General features: G+C 39.7%; 1 protein-coding gene and 1 long non-coding RNA gene across 2 annotated transcripts in view; one reads left to right on the top strand and one right to left on the bottom strand.

Moving 5' to 3' along the window:
* Nucleotides 1-18,490, top strand: part of mdga2a (MAM domain containing glycosylphosphatidylinositol anchor 2a) — a 916,773-nt gene that overhangs the window by 866,206 nt on the left and 32,077 nt on the right. The window contains exon 14 of the mRNA XM_059959455.1: nucleotides 15,353-15,511. Coding sequence (XP_059815438.1) covers nucleotides 15,353-15,511 — 159 coding nt within the window. The remainder of the gene's footprint in view (nucleotides 1-15,352; nucleotides 15,512-18,490) is intronic.
* Nucleotides 3,472-16,106, bottom strand: LOC132387110 (uncharacterized). The gene is made up of 4 exons (XR_009509768.1): nucleotides 15,989-16,106; nucleotides 14,748-14,835; nucleotides 13,327-13,445; nucleotides 3,472-6,037 (listed from the first exon to the last, which is right to left on the bottom strand). It is a non-coding gene; the product is annotated as an uncharacterized LOC132387110 (long non-coding RNA).

Here is an 18,490-nt window from a genome sequence, read left to right as displayed (position 1 = left end):
AACCTATTGAATGTTTAAAAGCCTCATGAGAGAAGATGTGGAGAGTATGTTTCCTATGATAGGGGAGTCTAAGATCAGAGGACACAGCCTCAGAATAAAGGGCTATCCTTTTAGAACCAGAGATGAGAAGCAATTTCTTTAGCCAGAGAGTGGTGAATCTGTGGAATTCATTGCCACAGGCAGCTGTGGATGCCAATGACAAATCTCTACATATATTTAAGGCAGATGTTGATAAGGTTTTGATTGTTCGGTGCATGAAGGGTATGGGGAAAAGGCAGGAGGTTGGGGCTGAGAGGAGAAAATGGGTGAGCTGTGATGAAATTGAATATTATGCCTATAAAAAGTCCTCACCACCTCCCCCAGAAGCTTTCATGTTTTATTGTTTTACAACTTGAATTACAGTGGATTTAATTTGGCTATTTTGACACTGGTCAACAGAAAAAGACTTCCATGTCAAAGTGAAAACAGATATCTCCAAAATGATCTAAGTAAATTACAGATATAAAAGACAAAATAATTGATTGCATAATTATTCACCCCCCTTAAATATGACACACCAGATCATCACTGGTGCAGCCAATTGGTTTTAGAAGTCACATCATCAGTTAAATGGAGATCTGTTTTTGGAGACCTGTGTGCAGTCAAGGTGTTTCAATCGATTGTAGTAAAAATACACCTGTATCTGGAAGATTCAACTGCTGGTGAGTCAGTATCCTGGCAAAACCTGTATCATGAAGGCAAAAGAACACTCCAAGCAACTCCACAAAAAGGTTATTGAAGAGCACAGGTCAAGGGATGGATGCTGGAAAATTTCCAGTCACTTGGAGTACAGTTAAGTCAATCATCAAGAAATAGAAAGAATATGGTGTAGCTGTAAATCTGCCTAGAGCAGGCTATCCTCAAGAACTGAGTGACCATGCAAGAAGGGAACTAGTGAGGAAGGCTAACAAGAGACATATGACAGCTCTGGAGGAGTTAAGAGCTTCAGTGGCTGAGGTGGGAGAGACTGCACACAGAATAACTGTTGCCTGGGTGCTTCACCAATTGCAGATTTATGAGGGAGTGACAAAGAGAAAGTCATTGTTGAAAACACTCACATGAAATCTCAGCTAGAGTTTGCCAGAAGGCATGTGGAAGATTCTGAAGTCAGCTGGAAGAAGGTTCTATGGTCTGATGAAACCAACATTGAGCTTTTGGGCCATCATACATCATCAAAAGCACACCATCCCTACTGTGAAGTATGGTGGTGGCTGCATCAGCTGTGGGGATGCTTCACTGCATCAGGCCCTGGAAGGGTTGTGAAGGTAGAGGGTAAAATGAATGCAGCAAAATACAGGGAAATTCAGGAGGAAAACCTGTTGCAGTTTGCAAGTCTGCAACTTGGGAGAAGATTTGTTTTCCAGCAAGATAATGACCCCAAGCATAAAGCCAAAGCTACACAGGAATGGCTTAAAAACAACAAAGTTAATGTTCTGGAGTGGCCAAATCAGAGTCCAGACATCAATCCCATTGAGAATTGCTGGCTGGACTTGAAAAGAGCTATTCACTCATGATTCCCATGCGATCTGTCAGAGCTTGAGCAGTTTTGTAAAGAGGAATGGGGGAAAATTGCAGTGTCCAGATGTGCAAAGCTGATAGAGACCTATCCACACACACTCAAGGCTGTAATTGCTGCCAAAGGTGAATCTACAAAATACTGACTTGAAGGGGGTGAATACTTATGCAATCAATTATTTTGTTTTTTATATTTGTAATTAATTTAGATCACTTTTAGAGATCTGTTTTCATTTTGACACAAAAGAGTCTTTTCCTGTTGATCAGTGTCAATAAAAGCAAATTAAATTCACTGTGATTCAGTGTTGTAAAACAATAAAACATGAAAACTTACGGGGAGGGGTGAATACTTTTCATAGGCACTGTATATAGGAAGAATACAGCTAAGATAAATATGAAGCCTCAAGAGAACAAAGCTGGTGTACTGCTTTTTGCAAAAAAAATGTAATAGAGTAATAGAATCACAGAAAAGAACAGCAGTGAAACAGGCCGTTTGGCCCATCTAGTCTGTGATGAGCCATTTAAACTGCCTACTCCCATTGATCTGCCTCAGGACCATAGCCTTCCATTTCCCTACCATCCACGTACCTATCCAAGCTTCTCTTAAATGGTGAAATTGAGTTTGCTTGCACTGGTGGCTCATTCCATCCTCTGAGGGAAGAAGTTTCCCCTGATGTATAATTTATATTTCTGTTTTCTTTTTCTCATGAGTCCAGCTTGGGTGATACTGCTGCAAATAATTTTTCATTGTACCTGTACATAAGTGTACTTGTGCCAATGACAATAAACTCAACTTTGACTTTCACTCGGTTGAATCCTGGGATGAAAGGGTTGTCCTATCAGGGCTGTGCCTATATTCTTGAAGCTCTGAAGAATGATCTTAATCAAAATCTGACGATCTTCAGGGGTTTGACAGGCTTGATGTTGGGATATTTTCTCCAGTGGGAAAATCTCAAACAATGGGATGTAAATACAAGAGCTCAGATATCCTAGCAGGAAATGGTGTATCTCTGGAAATTTCTGCCCTTAAGGATGGTGGGCACTGAATCTTTGGGAATATTTAAAGCAGAAGTAAATAAGTATCTGATGGATTGAGGAATAGAATAATACGGAAAATTGACACAGAAGGAGAGTTGAGTCCAGTATATTAGTTATGATCATATTAAATGCAGGGCAAGGCTTGAAGAGTCTGAAGACTTATTCCTGTTTTGATCTTTCTGCATTCATGTTTGCTCAAGCAAAGTATGGACAGATATGAAAATGTGCTTCTTAGATTTGAATACCCTTCTGCCATCACAGCAGGTGCCTTATTGGACTCAAGTGCCAATTTCTTTCCTATTTCCTGCAAATCATCAAATAACCTGTGTTTTATAGCAGTTTTCACAATCTAACATGAGCTCTTCATAACCATTGAAGTACCTCTGATGCAAAGGCATTGTATGAGACTGTGGCAGTTAATTTGTGCACAACAAACTCCCACAGATTAGCAATGTGATGATGACTGGGTAGCCTGGATTTTATGATAATAATTGAGGTATTAGCCAGAACACCAGGAATAACTATTCTGCTGTTCTACAAGATACTTCGATATGATACTACGCGTCTACTTAAGAAACTAAGAGCCAGTACATTCAACAGAGTAGCAGAGCACTGCACTAGAGAGAGAGTGAGAGAGACTAAATACTGCAACTCCTGACTCAGTGAGAAGTGCCACCATGGTTGCATCTTAAGTATCTGTTCAATTTGCTTTGACTTGCTTTTGATTATGTGCAATCCTTATCTTTGTGCAGGAGCCTGGCTGAATCTAACCCAATTTCACATCATGGTTTGGGGTTAGGTCAGCTTTGAATAAATAAAGATTAGCTTTATTTATCATGTGCATCAAAGCATAAAGCAAAATATATCACTTGTATCAAATCAAATTAGTGTCAATTGTTCTGGGAGCAACCTACTCGTGTTGCCACGCTTCCAGTGTCAATACAGCATATCCACAACTTACCAGCCCTGACCGGAGCCATGTGTCTTCAGAATGTGGGAAGATGCCCATGCAGTCAATTGGAGAGGCACAATCTCAGTACAGACAGTGGTGGGAGTTGAATCCCGATTGCTGATCGCCAGCTGATTAATGATAAAGCGAATGCGCTGACCCCTATGCTACTGTGCTACCAGAAATCTTCAGGTTCAGGTTGGCTGCAGCTGAGTTTAGCAGGGTTGCATCTTAATTTTACATCCAACGTCATCAGTGTGCTTCAGTTAATATAATCAGTTGTAGTTAGCCATCACGGGGACTGACTTCAACCATCTCCATTATGGGCTTGGGATCATGATGAAGTGGTAATGGTTTTATGAATGAAAAATAGGCATTGTCAAATTTGCCTGAGTCCCTTGAGGATGTAACAAACAGGATGGAAAAGAGGATGGTGAATTTAAATTTCTAGGTGGCATTCAGTAAGGTTAACAACACATCTAGTTGAGAGATGGTAAGGGGAATAACCTAAGAGTAAACAGAGTTGGGATAAATCTGTAAATCCATATGTTCATTTTGCAGTAACTATTGGAGTTCCATTGAGGTTAGACCTCAACAATTTATAATCTATGTCAATGATATGGACACAAAGATGAAGAGACCTTTCACCAGGTTATACAAAGAGAAGAGATTTGAAAGTTGTGAAGAGAACTCAAAGCCTGCAAAGGAACAGAAATAGGTTAATGAGTGGGAAAGAAATTGAAAGATGGAGTATAATATGAGAGAATGTGAGTTTTCCCACACTGGAAGGAAGAATACTATTTTTTCTTAAATGGAATGAACGACAAAATAAAAACACAAGAGATAGCAGATGCTGGAATCAGGAGCAACAAACTAAAAAATGCTGTGTTAGTTGGTGACTTGTGGGGAGTTGTGGGTGGTCCTAGTAAAAGTCAGCATGCAGATCCTGCACATAAGTATGTAGATTATTAGAACCTCAACTTTTATTGGAAGATTGGAGTATAAGAGTAAGGAAGTTCTGAAGCAGTTTCACAAGGCAACACTGGTGAGACCACAGCTGAAGCTTTAGTTTCCTTATACAGGGAATAATATACATGTGTTGGGTCAACACAGAGACTGGTCACCAGGTTGATGACTGACTGGGAAGAAGAGGATGATGTACGAAGGAAGATTCAGCAGGTTAGGTTATACTTGTTGGAATATAGAAAGAATGGGATGGATCTTCCTGAAACATAGTGTGATGCTCCGGGGCGGGAATGTGGTTAACAGCCTGCTCTTGCATTTCTAATAACCAGCACCGTTAATGGTTCATGTGTTAAGATGCTTTTATAGAATTATGGTGAGAAGTGTTAGTTCATTTATTGTCACATTTTAGCTAGGGTTATACTGTTACTTGCTTGTGTAATTGGGGTCACCCTAACAGTAACCAGGGTGTATGATGGTCTCCTCCCCCATCGGTATGAAAGTGAGCTGTTCTCTCTCCAGGTTATGGGCCCAGTCTGTTTTCGTATGTATCACAATAAAAACTGTTGTTGAGTTAAAGAACTTCCTCGTCTGTCATTCTGGACCAAATGGTTGCCACAATATTGAAGCATACTGGGAAACACCGTCAGTGTGGGAACTGAGATCAGAATCAGGGGTGTCATCTGTGAATATATGGATGGCATTTAGGCTGTGCCTAGCCATGCATTCATTAGAGTAGAGAGAGTAGAGCAGTAGGCTAAGCATGTAATCTTGAGGTGAGTCTGTGTTGATTGTCAGTGAGGAGGATGTATTGTTATTGATCTGCACTCCAATGAGGAAGTCAAGCATCCATTTGCAGAGAGAGGTACAGAGGCCCAAGTTATGATGCTTGTTGATTAGTACTGAAGGAATTATGGTATTGAAAGCTGAGCTCTATGCAGTCAATAAACATCAGACTGACGTATGCATTGCTGTTGTCTAGATGCCCCAAAACTGGGTAGAGAGCCAATGAAATTGTGTCTACTTTGACTTGTGGTGGTAGGCAAATTGCTCAGAAAGTGGTGTTAAAGTCGAGACAGTATCAGTTGTGATCTTACTGAATGAAGCAGCAAGCTCAAGAAGCCAAGTGGCCTGCTCCTGTTTCTTATGCTCTTCTTCTGTGCACATACCCGCTTGGTGGTGCAATAATATCTGCATCGGATTCCGGAGCGAAAGGTCCCGAGTTCGAATCCAAGTCGGGTTGAGCGTTGAGCTAGCAACTCAGCCTCATAAAAAACAAAAATAGCTTGCTACGGAAACGCCATCATGACGGTGCCCTGATAACTCCACTGCCGAGTTAAGCGCTATTCTTCTTCTTCATCTGTGCATGATGGTCACAATACAAGTAGCAAGCCATTTTCTTGCAATATGCTTGTTGTTATGATTTCAGTGGCCAACCAATATTAATAGGCTAAGTTAAGAAGGTAGTGCAGACACAAGAACTCAGAAGTGAATTCTGAAAACATTTCAAATATTCAGCTGGTCAAGCAGCATCTGTGGAGAAGGAAACAGAGTTTATATTTATAAACTTTCATCCACATTGAAATATTAATTCATTCTTTTTTCCTAAATGCAATCTCCCCCCCCCCCTCACCCGAGTACTTCCAGCAATTTCTTCCTTTGCATCTGCATGTGTAGTAAGTGGGATTTCTGGAGACGGGTATTGCTGGGCTAACTGCAGGGATGGCTTTATTTCTAGAGGAAGGTGGTGAAGTAGACTGATATTTGTCAAGGAGGCCACCCCTCAGCTTTCCACATGCAGATGAAACAGGTTTAAAAGCCTCTTGAACAAATACATAGATAGGGAAGGTTTATAGAGAAATGGATCAAATCCAAATGAATGGAACTGACTTGGAAAGTTACCTGGGTCAGCATGGATGAATTGGGTCAAGGAGCCTTTTTCCACACCAAATGACTTTATGGTCTATCGCTCGGTAAGTCAGTTTCACCAAGACTTTTCAATACAATTAGACAGCTGAACAGCAAGAGAACTTGGGCCCAGGAAAGCCCTCACTTTTCTCAGGTGTCTGGATCAGTCCAAGAGTCTGGCTGTGAAGGTGTTTGATGGTAGTGTTGGCCAGAGGAATACATGAATCTGGTTAATATTGTCTATGTAATTGTCTGTCTAAAACATTATAGTTTTGTTTCTCCCAATTAGCACTCAACAAAACTATAATGTCTTGGAGAACCAGTTAAATGGAGTCAATGGTTGCCTCTATTTTGTATGATATATTCAAATGCTGTTTTCTCCCAGATTATTGGCAATGGAAACCTATGCTCTTTCTCCACTGCGTCCTATCTCTTGTGGTCAGGTATAGTAGAAGGCCACTCCCCACCTTACAAAACAAAACAACTGGAAGACATTATCAAGGATTTCAATGCTAATATCCTGTAACATAAAGGAAGTGATATCATTAGTGTATGTAAGAGATGGTCATGTGACTTCCTGCCATTTGCCAATGAATGCCAAGTAAGATCAGCAGGCTTATCACTGAGCAGATGGCAGGCAACAGAGACTCATGGGAGCACATCCAATCAGACAATCTGGCCCAAGATGCTTTTAGATGAATAACATCTTACTGTTTTTAACCTAGTCACTCAAAGTGAATTCAGCCACAATCTGGCAAAGACGGTAAGAATGAATCTACTTTTTAAATAAATGAGCCTTTTTTCCCTCTGAAATGCATTGCAGCAAAGAAATTTAGAAACGTTTCATGCAAAAAAATTTCAAATAGCTTTTTTCATGGAGTGACAGCCTTAGTCCCCCGCCCAACCCCCCAACCTTGTGCATTGGGCTCAGCATTTTCTTTCTTCTTTCTTTGCATCTTCATCATGTTTAATCTATCCCATCACTATCAATTATACAAACACCAGACCCTTAGAAGGACACTTAGTTGCAAAACAAATATTCACTGTTGTTTAGTTACTGCCCGCATTTTGCTATTTAAATATTAGCAATGGATATAAAATTAACTGCAAATATAAAAGATTGCTGGATCCTCCATTGATTTACTCCAGCACATGGCTTGCAAAATTGTGTTTGTTCCTGGGAAAACAGTTCAGAAAACGTAAAATTTAATAAAAGCAACTGCTGGGAAAATGTTATTATAGCATAAATGCAGCAATGAAGTTTATAACAGAAGCTTCCATTCACACAGGGAAATGCACACAGGCAATGTAAAAGTAGAAATTCTCTCTTGACCATACAATTGTAATGATAAAGACCAGTATTTAAACTGAAGCCACGCGAGCATGAAACACTAACATAGGCCGCTGAGCAACAGCTTAAGATTGGTATAATTATATGAAAGCTGCTGACTTAATTACAAACCTGTGCACGTGATTAGTTCGGATGGGTACCCTCTGGTAGTCCCAGTGTTGTGGGCTGATTGGCCTGTTTACATGCTGTATAACTCTGGTACTTAATAATTGGGGTATACTTGACAATGGCTTGTCTGATGGTACGTGTCTTGAGAGGAAACCACCAGGTTGCAATTACCAACTTGCTTCAGGTTCTAGAGAAACTACTCATTCTGAGCCACAGACGTGTTCCTGTATCCCAGCCTAAACAAAGCAACTATCTGCAGGAAGAAATCAGTGGGTCAGACAGCATCTGTGACAGGAAAGGAATTGTCAGCGTTTCAGTCAAAACCCTGTATCAGGACAAGTGGAGAGGCGAGAAAGCCACCACAGATAGGGGTAGGGGAGGAACGTTCCAAGGTGATTGATGTACTGTGGAGGCATGTAAGATGACAGGGTGACAGGCAGATAGTATCAGGTAAGGGCAGTGAATGGGAGTGGAGTTGTAAGATGAGACAGTGGCAGGTGAGTAATAGATAGAGGCAAAGAAAGAGGAAAACAAATGGAGCAAGGTGTGCTAGTGATAGTGGGGGGGGGGGGGGGTTGTGTGAAGGCTCCTACAGATGCTACTCAGTCCACTGAGTTCTTCCAACAGCCTAGAAATGGAAATGGTTTACTTTTCTCATGTGTGCAGTGAACAGCTCCTCTTGCACGGTGTTTGTACTGATCACATCATTACAGAGTGCATTGAGGTAGAACAATGTAAAACAATAACAGTTAAGAATAAAGTGTAACAGCTACAGAGAAAAAATGCACTGTAGGTAAACAATGAGGTGCAAGATGATAATGAATGTAGATTGTAAGGCTGAGAATCCAATGGAGCTTCTTAATATAACAGCAGGGTGGAAACTGTCCTTTAATGTGGCAATATATGCTTTCAAGCCAAAAGAAGAGGGAAGAAGAGAGAATGAGCACATTGGATGGGGTCTTTGATTATGTCAGTTGCCTTACTGAGGCAGTGAAAAGTAAAGACAGAGGGGAGGCTGGATTCCATGATGTGCTGGGCAGTGTCTACAACTCTGCAGTTTCTTATTGTCCCAGGTAGACAGTTGCCATACCAACCCGCTATGTATCCAGATAGGCTGCTTTCTATGTGCATCAATAAAATATTGCTAAACTTCTTTAGCCTCTTGAGGAAGCAGGGGTGTTGGTGAGCCTTCTTGTCCTCGACATTTGCATGGCTGGACCAGGAAAGGCTATGGGCAACGTTCACTCCAAGGAACTTGAAACTTTCAAACCTCTCAACTTCAAAAAACGTTGATATCAACAGGACCATGTGCACTACCCCTTTTATGAAATCAATGGCCAACTCTTTTGTTTTGCTGGCATTGAGGGAAATGTTGTTGTCATGACTAAGCTCTCTAATATTTTCCTCTACGCCAACTCATTAATAATTGAGACATGGCCTACTACACTGGTATCATCTTAGGTCTTGGAGATGAAGTTGGAGCAAAATTTAGCCATGCAGTCATGAGTGTCCAGGGTTTAGATAGGAGTTGAGAGTGCAACCTTGTGAAGTAACAGTGTTTAGAATTACCATAATGGAGGTGTTGTTGCCTATTCTTACTGAGTGTGGTCCGTTGGTCAGGAAATCACAGATTCAGCTGCAGAAGCAGGCATCGACTCCTAGGGTGTGGAGTCTGGTTATGAGTTTGCTTATTGCAGATGGAGCATTAGTCAATAAGCTGACACAGATTGTTTTGTTGCTCCAGATTTCAGCATGTCTTGCATTGTCATGTGCCCTCCAATGTATGTGCTGTATGTCCCAGATTTCCTGCCAAATGCATCCAAAGTACAAATATGGATACTCACCCAAGTGATAGGTTCTAGCAACCATTCTACCTCTTAGGAACAAATTTGTTTCCAATCATTTATATAAGTACCTTAAATCTTGAAATACCTTTGAAAGATCAGCGTCAGATCTCCACCTCCTCAAGTGTTTGCCTGCTCCCTTGTTCCTGTGCTTTTCGGCTAGTGTCACAGCTCTCGGTTATCCACGTATAATGAATAAAGAGTACTATCGCAGCTTGATCACTATTTTTTTCATCTTGTACTTCACCCAAATTTTGCTAACCATTTTAATACTGAAGAATTGTTTCTATAATTAGCATTAGACATTGGGATGTTTGGCTGCATCTGGTAAACAAAAAAATGCGTCCAATATGTCGGTGTTTTATAGCAGAAGGTTATCCTCAGAAAGCAATTGTGTAATATTGCATCTATCATGAAGTAAGTGTACAGGGATATTTTATCTCTCAGAGTTGCTGTGTTTCAATTCAAACTGGTCCTTGTAAACGCACCAGTAATTATTCCACCTTTCTGTCTTTTATGATTGCTTCTGAATGGAAGTTTCAACTTTGAGCATTTCATTTCGAACAGAAATCCACAATAATATCAATTCCTCACCACTTCAAAAGGGAAGGGTTCAGGTGGAGGGCATTGTGCTGCATTTGGTGTTTATAAAGATGATCTCATTGCCAAAAGCAAGTGCTGGCTTTATTCCCAGTTATAAAAGAAAATACCTGCCTTGCATGAATATTTAATTGACTGTGCTCTATTTTGAATAGTGCCCATTTAATTCAAGATATCCATGATTACTCTTAAGTTAAGCAAGGTTTACACACATAAAAATGCATACACATAGCTTTGAACTCCCACTATCTTCAGTTTAACGCTGAGTAAAATCAAAACAATCCAGCACTTATATTCATGGAAAAGAAGCTTCAAATTTAACTTGTTCATGAATTTTCTAATAATATAGCATCAAAAGATAAAAAGGCAGTAATTACATTCATTGCGTTGAAATCACTTAGTATTTGTTCACCCATCTTCAGTTTACAGATCCCAGAAGGCAAATTGATTTGCCTAGTCTGTATCAAAGCTGATGCTTGTCTATAACACTATCTATTTTGGTAAGAAATCTCCTGATACTTATAAACTCCAAAGAATACTTGATCTAAATTATTTAGTCATCCATAATAGAACAGCAAAATGAATCTCTTCTGGACTGCCTCCAGCGCTTGTATACTTCTCTCAAATAGGCAACCAAAAATATACAGAACTCTCTAGGTGCAGCCCAACGAACACCCTGTACAATTGCAACAATAATTCTTCATTTTTAAACACCATAGACTAGCACTGAAAACCAATTTACTATTTTCCATCATAATTGCTTGTTGATCTGCATGCTAACCTTTTGTGGTCCATACAGAGGAACAGCTAGATCCACCTGTAATCCACTCATTTTGATACCTCTTACCAGAACACAAGATCTTACACTTTATTGCATTAAATTCTTCTTGTCAGTTTATGTCCTCTCCCTCAACTTATCTATATCCTGTTGCAAAGTGTGAAGATCTCATCATAGCATACCATCCCGCCCATTTTCATACCAACATAAAATTTGGATACCTTACACTCTCAAACAAGAGAAGATTTGCAGATGCTGGAAATCCAAGCAAAACACACAAAATGCCGGAGGAACTCAGCAGGCCAGGCAGCATCTACGGAAACTGTCGATGTTTCCAGTTGAGACCCTTCATCAGGATACCTTACACTCTGTTCCAATCCTCAAGATAGGTAGTCATAGTTGATGGCCAAGAACTGATCCTTGGGGCTATCCATCAGTATATACCTTTACAGTCTGAAATAAAGCCCATTAATTCTTACTCTCTATGTGATCATCAGTCTTTAATCCATGCTGATACCCTTCACCCAATGGAGTTTCCTTATTTCCACCCAAACTAATTCTACGTTGTGGGCCCCTGTCCCATAACACATCTCACCACTACGTTGCCTTCCTTGATTAGCTGCTGTTAACCTATTCTTTCAGAACATTAAAAAAATCTGGAAAACTGGTCAGCCTGCAAGTATAGCTCCATAATTAGATGTATTATAGATGAGTTGATTGTACAAATAGAAACAAATGTGTCTGATGTATTGAATCAAATACATTTATTTTTATTGGTGTTGTCAATCCAGCTATTTTACCACAAATGCTGTGTGCATTCAGATAGGGAGCCTTAAACTGAGACATTTTATAATTGCTATTTAGTATGGTTCCAGTTTCTACTGCAAGCTTATGTTTAGAATTTGTGTCCCTTTAATTCGCCCCTTTGCCCTATCATTTCTCTCTGATTTATTAAATTTCCCTTTACATGAAATAGCCCCACCAATTGATTTAAAGCCCTGTGTATAATCCTGGTTATGTGATGCACCAAGGATCTAGTGAGGAAATCTCATGAACTGAAACAGATCTCTCCCAGGCTAGTCTCTGAACCACATGTTCATCTCATGTTCCCAGTCTTACTTCCCTCTAGTAATTTATCTGTGTCTTAAGTAATAATATGGAAATTATGATCTTTGTGGTTCTGCTTTTCTATTTTGACTGAGCTCCTTATAATCCCTATAAAATCTCTTCCCTAGTTCAATATCTATATATGTGTATGTCATTAGCAACCAATGGTAGCTCATTCTGACCTTTCCCACTCCAAGTTCCTCTCCAAGCCAGAGGAGATCTTGTTAACCCTGGTACTGGGCATGCAACTGGGCCTTCAAGACTCTGCCTGAAGTTTAGATTACAGTTCATCAACTCCAAACTGAGATTCTTCAGACAGCTGACACTTAATACGGATATGGTGACTATGAATCAATGGGGTTCATCAGTTCCCATACATTGTGATTACCACATATTGTCTACCTAGCCATCTCTGCTCTAGTTAGTGAATTAGTCTGGGATTTAATTATTTTGAATGTGCACTCCTTAGCTGTCCTGGTGACTTCTGATTTAAAACACTTGGCCAATCAATAAGGGTGTGATCTTTGCCTCCTTAAGTTTTTCCACATTTTAGTTTGATAGGATTTGTTTCATACAATTGTGAAAAGATGGAAATTTATTTCAGTCTTGAAATAACTCTTCACAAAATATTCACTTATTCCTTTGCAAAAATTCATCTGTTTTAAACAGCTTTCTCCACTTAACATTCATGAAGCTAGCTGCTAATATTTATATTAGCTATTGCATCCTGTTTCATCTAATGCAGTTGCAAAGCACAAAGTTTCCTGTATTTTGAGCTCTCTGCATTGAGAAGCTTCTTAAGTCTTGTAGGATATGTAATTGTGCCTCTGGGGAAAAGGATGCACACCTGAAGCTTTTGATGAACTAGTTTCATGAGACAAGTGAGCATAAATTATTGTGGAGGGGTAATATCCAGTAAGCAGACAAGACAGATATTCGCAGTATCAGCAGGGCTGCACTTTACAATATGATGGAGATCAGCTGATGAGCTTTCTGTTCTTCCTTCAACTAGAAGTAACATTTGTGAGAATATACGAACTAGAGCAGGAAGAGTTCTCTCAGGTCTCTGAGCTGGCTGTGTTGTAATCATTCACCTCAATGACCATCAAGAATCCATGTTAAATACCTTTGCTTTTGAATCCAATATGTTTATCTTTGACACAGATTGCAGTCATGTGAAATTGTGGAATCAGGGGAAGATGAAGCTTCCCTTACAGTTCACTGAGTAGTTCTGCTCCACCTGACCTGCAAAGAAACAAAAAAAAGGGTACATTTCTTCAGGTTTAAATTTATGCTTTCATTTTAACCTAAAAAAGTATGAACTGGCACAAAAGCCTTGGATTACGATTGCAACTAACACAAAACGCTGGAGGAACTCAGCAGATGTGGCAGAGGAATAAAGAGCCCACAAGTTGGCTGAGACATTTCATTGGGACTGATTGTGTTTCTTGGCTGGCCAGTCTCATGGAAAGTTCTTGGCTCAAAACATCACCTCTTTATTGCTCTCCATAGATGCTGCCTGACCTGTTGAGTTCCTCCTGCGGTTAGTGTGTGTTACTCTGGATTTCCAACATCAGCAGAATCTCTTGTTTTTACAATTACAACTGACGGATTAAATTAAGTCCCTCGGCTTTTCGTCTGCTTCCATATCTCCCTCAGATTGTGGTGTCCAGTCTCTGGGTGGCTCTCCTGCTACATTTAAACATCTCCATCTCCTGCACCATTTGTTCTAGTTTTCAGCGAGGAAGTCATTTTAAATTGTTCCTCATTCTTACCTACTTCTGACAACTTTTCAGAGGTAATTTGGAATGGTAGCCTATAACAATAAAAGTTTGAAAACTGTAGGTACTATAAAATTGAGACAAATGAATGGATGCAATGATATTTTTTGCTGACTCATTATGAATGGTATTTAAGGTAAGAGTGACTCCCAGGTTATTTATAAAGCTAAAGAAAACATTTGAGCTGAATTCAATGTAATTGTCAAATAAATTAATAAATTTTAAAACTATTGAACATCAGTGAAAGGGGAAGTTAGAATAAAAGACTACACAGGGCATTTCTGATATTTAAGCCAAATCTAAGCTGAGTGCATATAGGGGGGTACAGGAGTGCTGTAGTGGGGTATGCTTCACATTCAGTGCCTCAGTTTATGGTTTCACTCATCTGGGGGTTCATTAACCTTGTGTCAGATAGACATTCAGGTTGAACTTCAAAGCTAATACAACCAGACAATTACCATTCACAAACAAGAGAGAGTCTGCAGTTGCTGGAAATCCAAGCAACACACATAAAACGCTGGGGCTACTCAGCAGGCCAGGTAGCATCTATGGAAAAGAATACAGTTGATGTTTCAGGCCGAAACATCAACAATTATCCTCATCTGTCCAGTTTTGAGAATGGCTAGGTCAAATAATAGCAATTTCCCTGTGCATGTGGGGAAATATTAAAACACTCCTGATTTTCTGAATGGATATTTGAGTAATTTATATAGTAACTAACACTGAGCAACAAATACAAATTGCATCGGATTTAGTCAATTCATACCTCATTCAAGCATTGATTTTTGGGCACTGAATCATTTTCCATTCACCGCAGTAGTTTTTAATCGGCCGTAAGGCATAAATATCTAATCCTGCCAGTAGTGAACAAGACATTTTAGTTCACACAAAATATAATAGACATGCCATTAGAGTGTGTAATTGCCCTAGAGTGTACTATTTCTTTGCAGTGTGCCTTGACAGCAAGGTGCTATTGCACTGATTGATATTGGTTAGTTCAGAAGTACTCAGCCTGAAACACTACTTTCACACAAGTCACGCCAGATGTTTTCAGAGGTCAAGTTAAATTGATTAAGTGTCCATTTGATTTGTAGGCAGAGCAGTAAAAGTAAGTTCCTTCAAAGGATGGTCACGTTTAAAGGATCCAAGACAACCCATTTGATAAAATAACATTACAAAACAACAAATGGGCCAAGAGGTGTTCACTCACAGTCTCTGTATTTTTATATAAAGGTTATTTTATGTTAAGTACCAAAAATGAGAATGCTATGCTATAATTTGTTGGCTTCATAACTAGAAACATCATATGAAGTTAAGTAGAGACTGTTGAGTATTTGATAATTATCTGAATTACTTCTTTTTCCCTTGCAGGTTACTACATGTATATAGAAACTTCTCGTCCTCGAAAGGAAGGTGAAAAGGCTCGGCTCCTGAGTCCTATTTTCAGTACACTGCCGAAAAATCCATATGGTTCGACGAACAGTGCTTACTGCGTGAGCTTCTACTATAACATGTATGGAAAGCACATAGGTTAGTTCCAGAAAACAAATATTTGTTTCCTCTTTTCATACAAGAACTTTAAGTATTTTCTCTAACTTCAATGTGTATCTCTTTGCCCAATTGATTGCATGAGCAGGGTCAGTAACAGCTTAAATAAGAGATAAAATTAAATCAGCAGCATTCCTGTGTTTTTTAATAAGCTCAAGCAATATTTTCTTATGAGGCTTGTTAATGTTTAATTAGGTTAATACAATATGATTACACAGAACTCCAGGGTGGTTTAATGACTTTATGCACAGGTGATCCCTGCATTAAGGCAGTTCAGTTAACGGTGGTACACTCTCATAGAATTCACAGATCACTGCCAAAAGATGGGGATGTGGAATAAAACTTCACTCTTATGAAACTGGTGTGAAAAAATAAAAACAAAATTGATCTTTTTCAGCTCTTGTTTCATGCAGCAAATCAGAATACAAACAGTTTAATTGAAACATAACCCACACCCACCTCTTCCATTCCATAATGCTGGGGTCATCTGCATAGAGAGAGTAAGAGTGTCACAGCAACTGCTTTCATAATCTTAAATTGTTTTCGGTAAACCTTTTGCATGCAAGTAGATAACCTGAAAATGTTTTCTAAAATAAATATGAAAGAATTTTTTGTTAAACATGCGCCCCTCATCAATACATGTGAAATATAAGTAGACCAAGAGAGAAGGATGCTCATGACTAGAAGATTACAGTAACAGAGAGCAACCATTGCAGTGGAACGTGGTGGGAGGCGAGGAGCATGGTGGCAAAAGGACATCCGAATGTGTGAGTTAGAGAGAAAAGGGTGGAAGGCGTGAGTGAAGCGGAAGGAAGTGAATTTGTGGCATATGGAGGTGACATTGACAGCTCAGGAGTGGAGGCAGGCTTGAGGAGGCTCAGCAAAGGAAGAAGTTGTGATGCCAGCACCAACAACACAACCTTTTAAAGAGGGAAAAGGGAGGAGGGAACAAACGAGGTATCTCATGGAGACATGAAGAAAGTAGAACCTGCAAAGGGGAAGAGGAAAATGATCAATGATCAGGTGAGTGGAAAGGAGAAGTAGAGCCGAAACTGTTGGGAACAAATAGGAAGAAGATGAGGATTGCAGTGAGAAGATAGATCACTGTTAAAACAAATATATCTAACTGAGGTTTAATTAATTCAAGTCAAGTGCTTTATAAATTTAATGACAATTTAAAAGAGAAAGGCAACACCAGATAATTAATAGACAATAGACAGTAGGTGCAGGAGTAGGCCATTTGGCCCTTCTAGCCAGCACCGCAATTCACTGTGATCATGACTGACCATCCACAATCAGTACCCCGTTCCTGCCCTCTCCTCATATCCCTTGACCTCGCTATCTATAAGAGCTCTACCTAACTCTAACTAAGTTAGTCAGTTAGTGAGAAAGTTAAACTGGTGAACTGATAAGTCTGTTAACTTTTGAAAGACGCGAGCTTCATTTGAAGATAAGACTTGGAAAGCCAATGAACAGGGATGGAAGGTTGCACACAGTTTAATCTATGGCTTCTTACAGGCCTAGTGAAGGTGACACCAGTGAGCAAGAATCATAAAGCAGAGAAACGGGTCCTTTGGCTGACCATCTTGTACCCATTTTTATTAATCCCTTTTACCAGCACTTTGTTCACAGCCTTCTATATGCCTTGGTGATTCTAGATGCTTGTTAAGTGCTGCAAAGAACACCTGCCTCCTCCATTCCGTCGGGCTGCAGCTGAGACAGTATTTCATAGTAACACCGTACTTCGGGTTCCTTTGGAGGTTGATGTACGCTAATTTATACCAATGTTTGACTATTTCAATGCTACTTTCATAGTACCAGCTAATGGTGCAATATTATTTGAATACTGGTACAGGAATGTGTGTTATTGTTGGATAATGTACAAGAGCAACTATTGAAGAAAACAGTAGGTTCTCCAAGTAATCAGGAAGGGTTTCTCAAGGATGTAACAAATAGTTGTAGCTTGCTGTGTCTTACAGAACTTTATTATTTGGAAGGGCTGAATCAGGAAGTTTCTGGGGCAGTGGTTTCTGAAAGGCACTGCCATTTCTGAGGATAGCTTAGGCCTTCAAAACACACAATTTCAAAGCACTATTCTCTTTGCTCAGTGACCTGTCATTACCATTTTACCCTTCAACATCCTCTCTAATGCTCATGTCTATCTCAGGGCCCAAACAAGTTTTCTAGCCTGGGGAAAAGTACACACTCAGGCCAACAAATACTTTTTCGGGTTTTAATTCCTTCATCTGTTTTAGATGCTTTGGTGCCGGAAGAAGGTCCTAAAACAAAACGAATGAATTTACAACCAGTTCCTGCCATTACAATCTCAGTTTAAACTTTGATCCACACCCTTGTGTATCGACGGATTGCGTACACAGTATAAAAATACATAAAACAAACCGCACAAAACTAATACAGTAGTGGCAATTCTGAAGGAACACAATACAAACAACATTAGACTCCCCTCCACCCTGTACCTTATATATAGCCGTGAAAAATGTGAGCGAATTCATCTCATTAAAGACGTCTACTCCCTTTCACTCCACATGTGCTTAAATTCCAGACAGAGAATAACATTCATAATCAGTCATGATACAATAAAGTTAGACAAAATGTACACTGTGGCACAACTTTTACACGATATTGCCTGGTAGTTAAATTACAAGCAGACTGACCTACTTGGTCGGTAAGGAACTTTGCACAAGCCACACTATCCAGCACAGATGCCCTCACTCATGGAAATCTAAAACATCCACATGTAAAACATGTCAAATTACTGATATTCTCGATTCGCCAACAAGCGTAAACAAATTCACATAGATATTATCAATTAATACTCACTTTTCCTCACCATGCCCAGTATCTCTGGGAGGAACTTAATCCCAAAGCCCCACCAGCTGCTTTTGCAGAAAACAAAATGGTCCCCCGACTATCCCGCATGTGTGTAATGACATCACCATC

Source organism: Hypanus sabinus, chromosome 2 (genome assembly GCF_030144855.1).
Source record: "Hypanus sabinus isolate sHypSab1 chromosome 2, sHypSab1.hap1, whole genome shotgun sequence".
Classification (NCBI taxonomy): domain Eukaryota; kingdom Metazoa; phylum Chordata; class Chondrichthyes; order Myliobatiformes; family Dasyatidae; genus Hypanus; species Hypanus sabinus.
The sequence above is the reverse complement of the archived record's forward strand: the minus strand, read 5'-3'. Positions and strand labels throughout refer to the sequence as shown.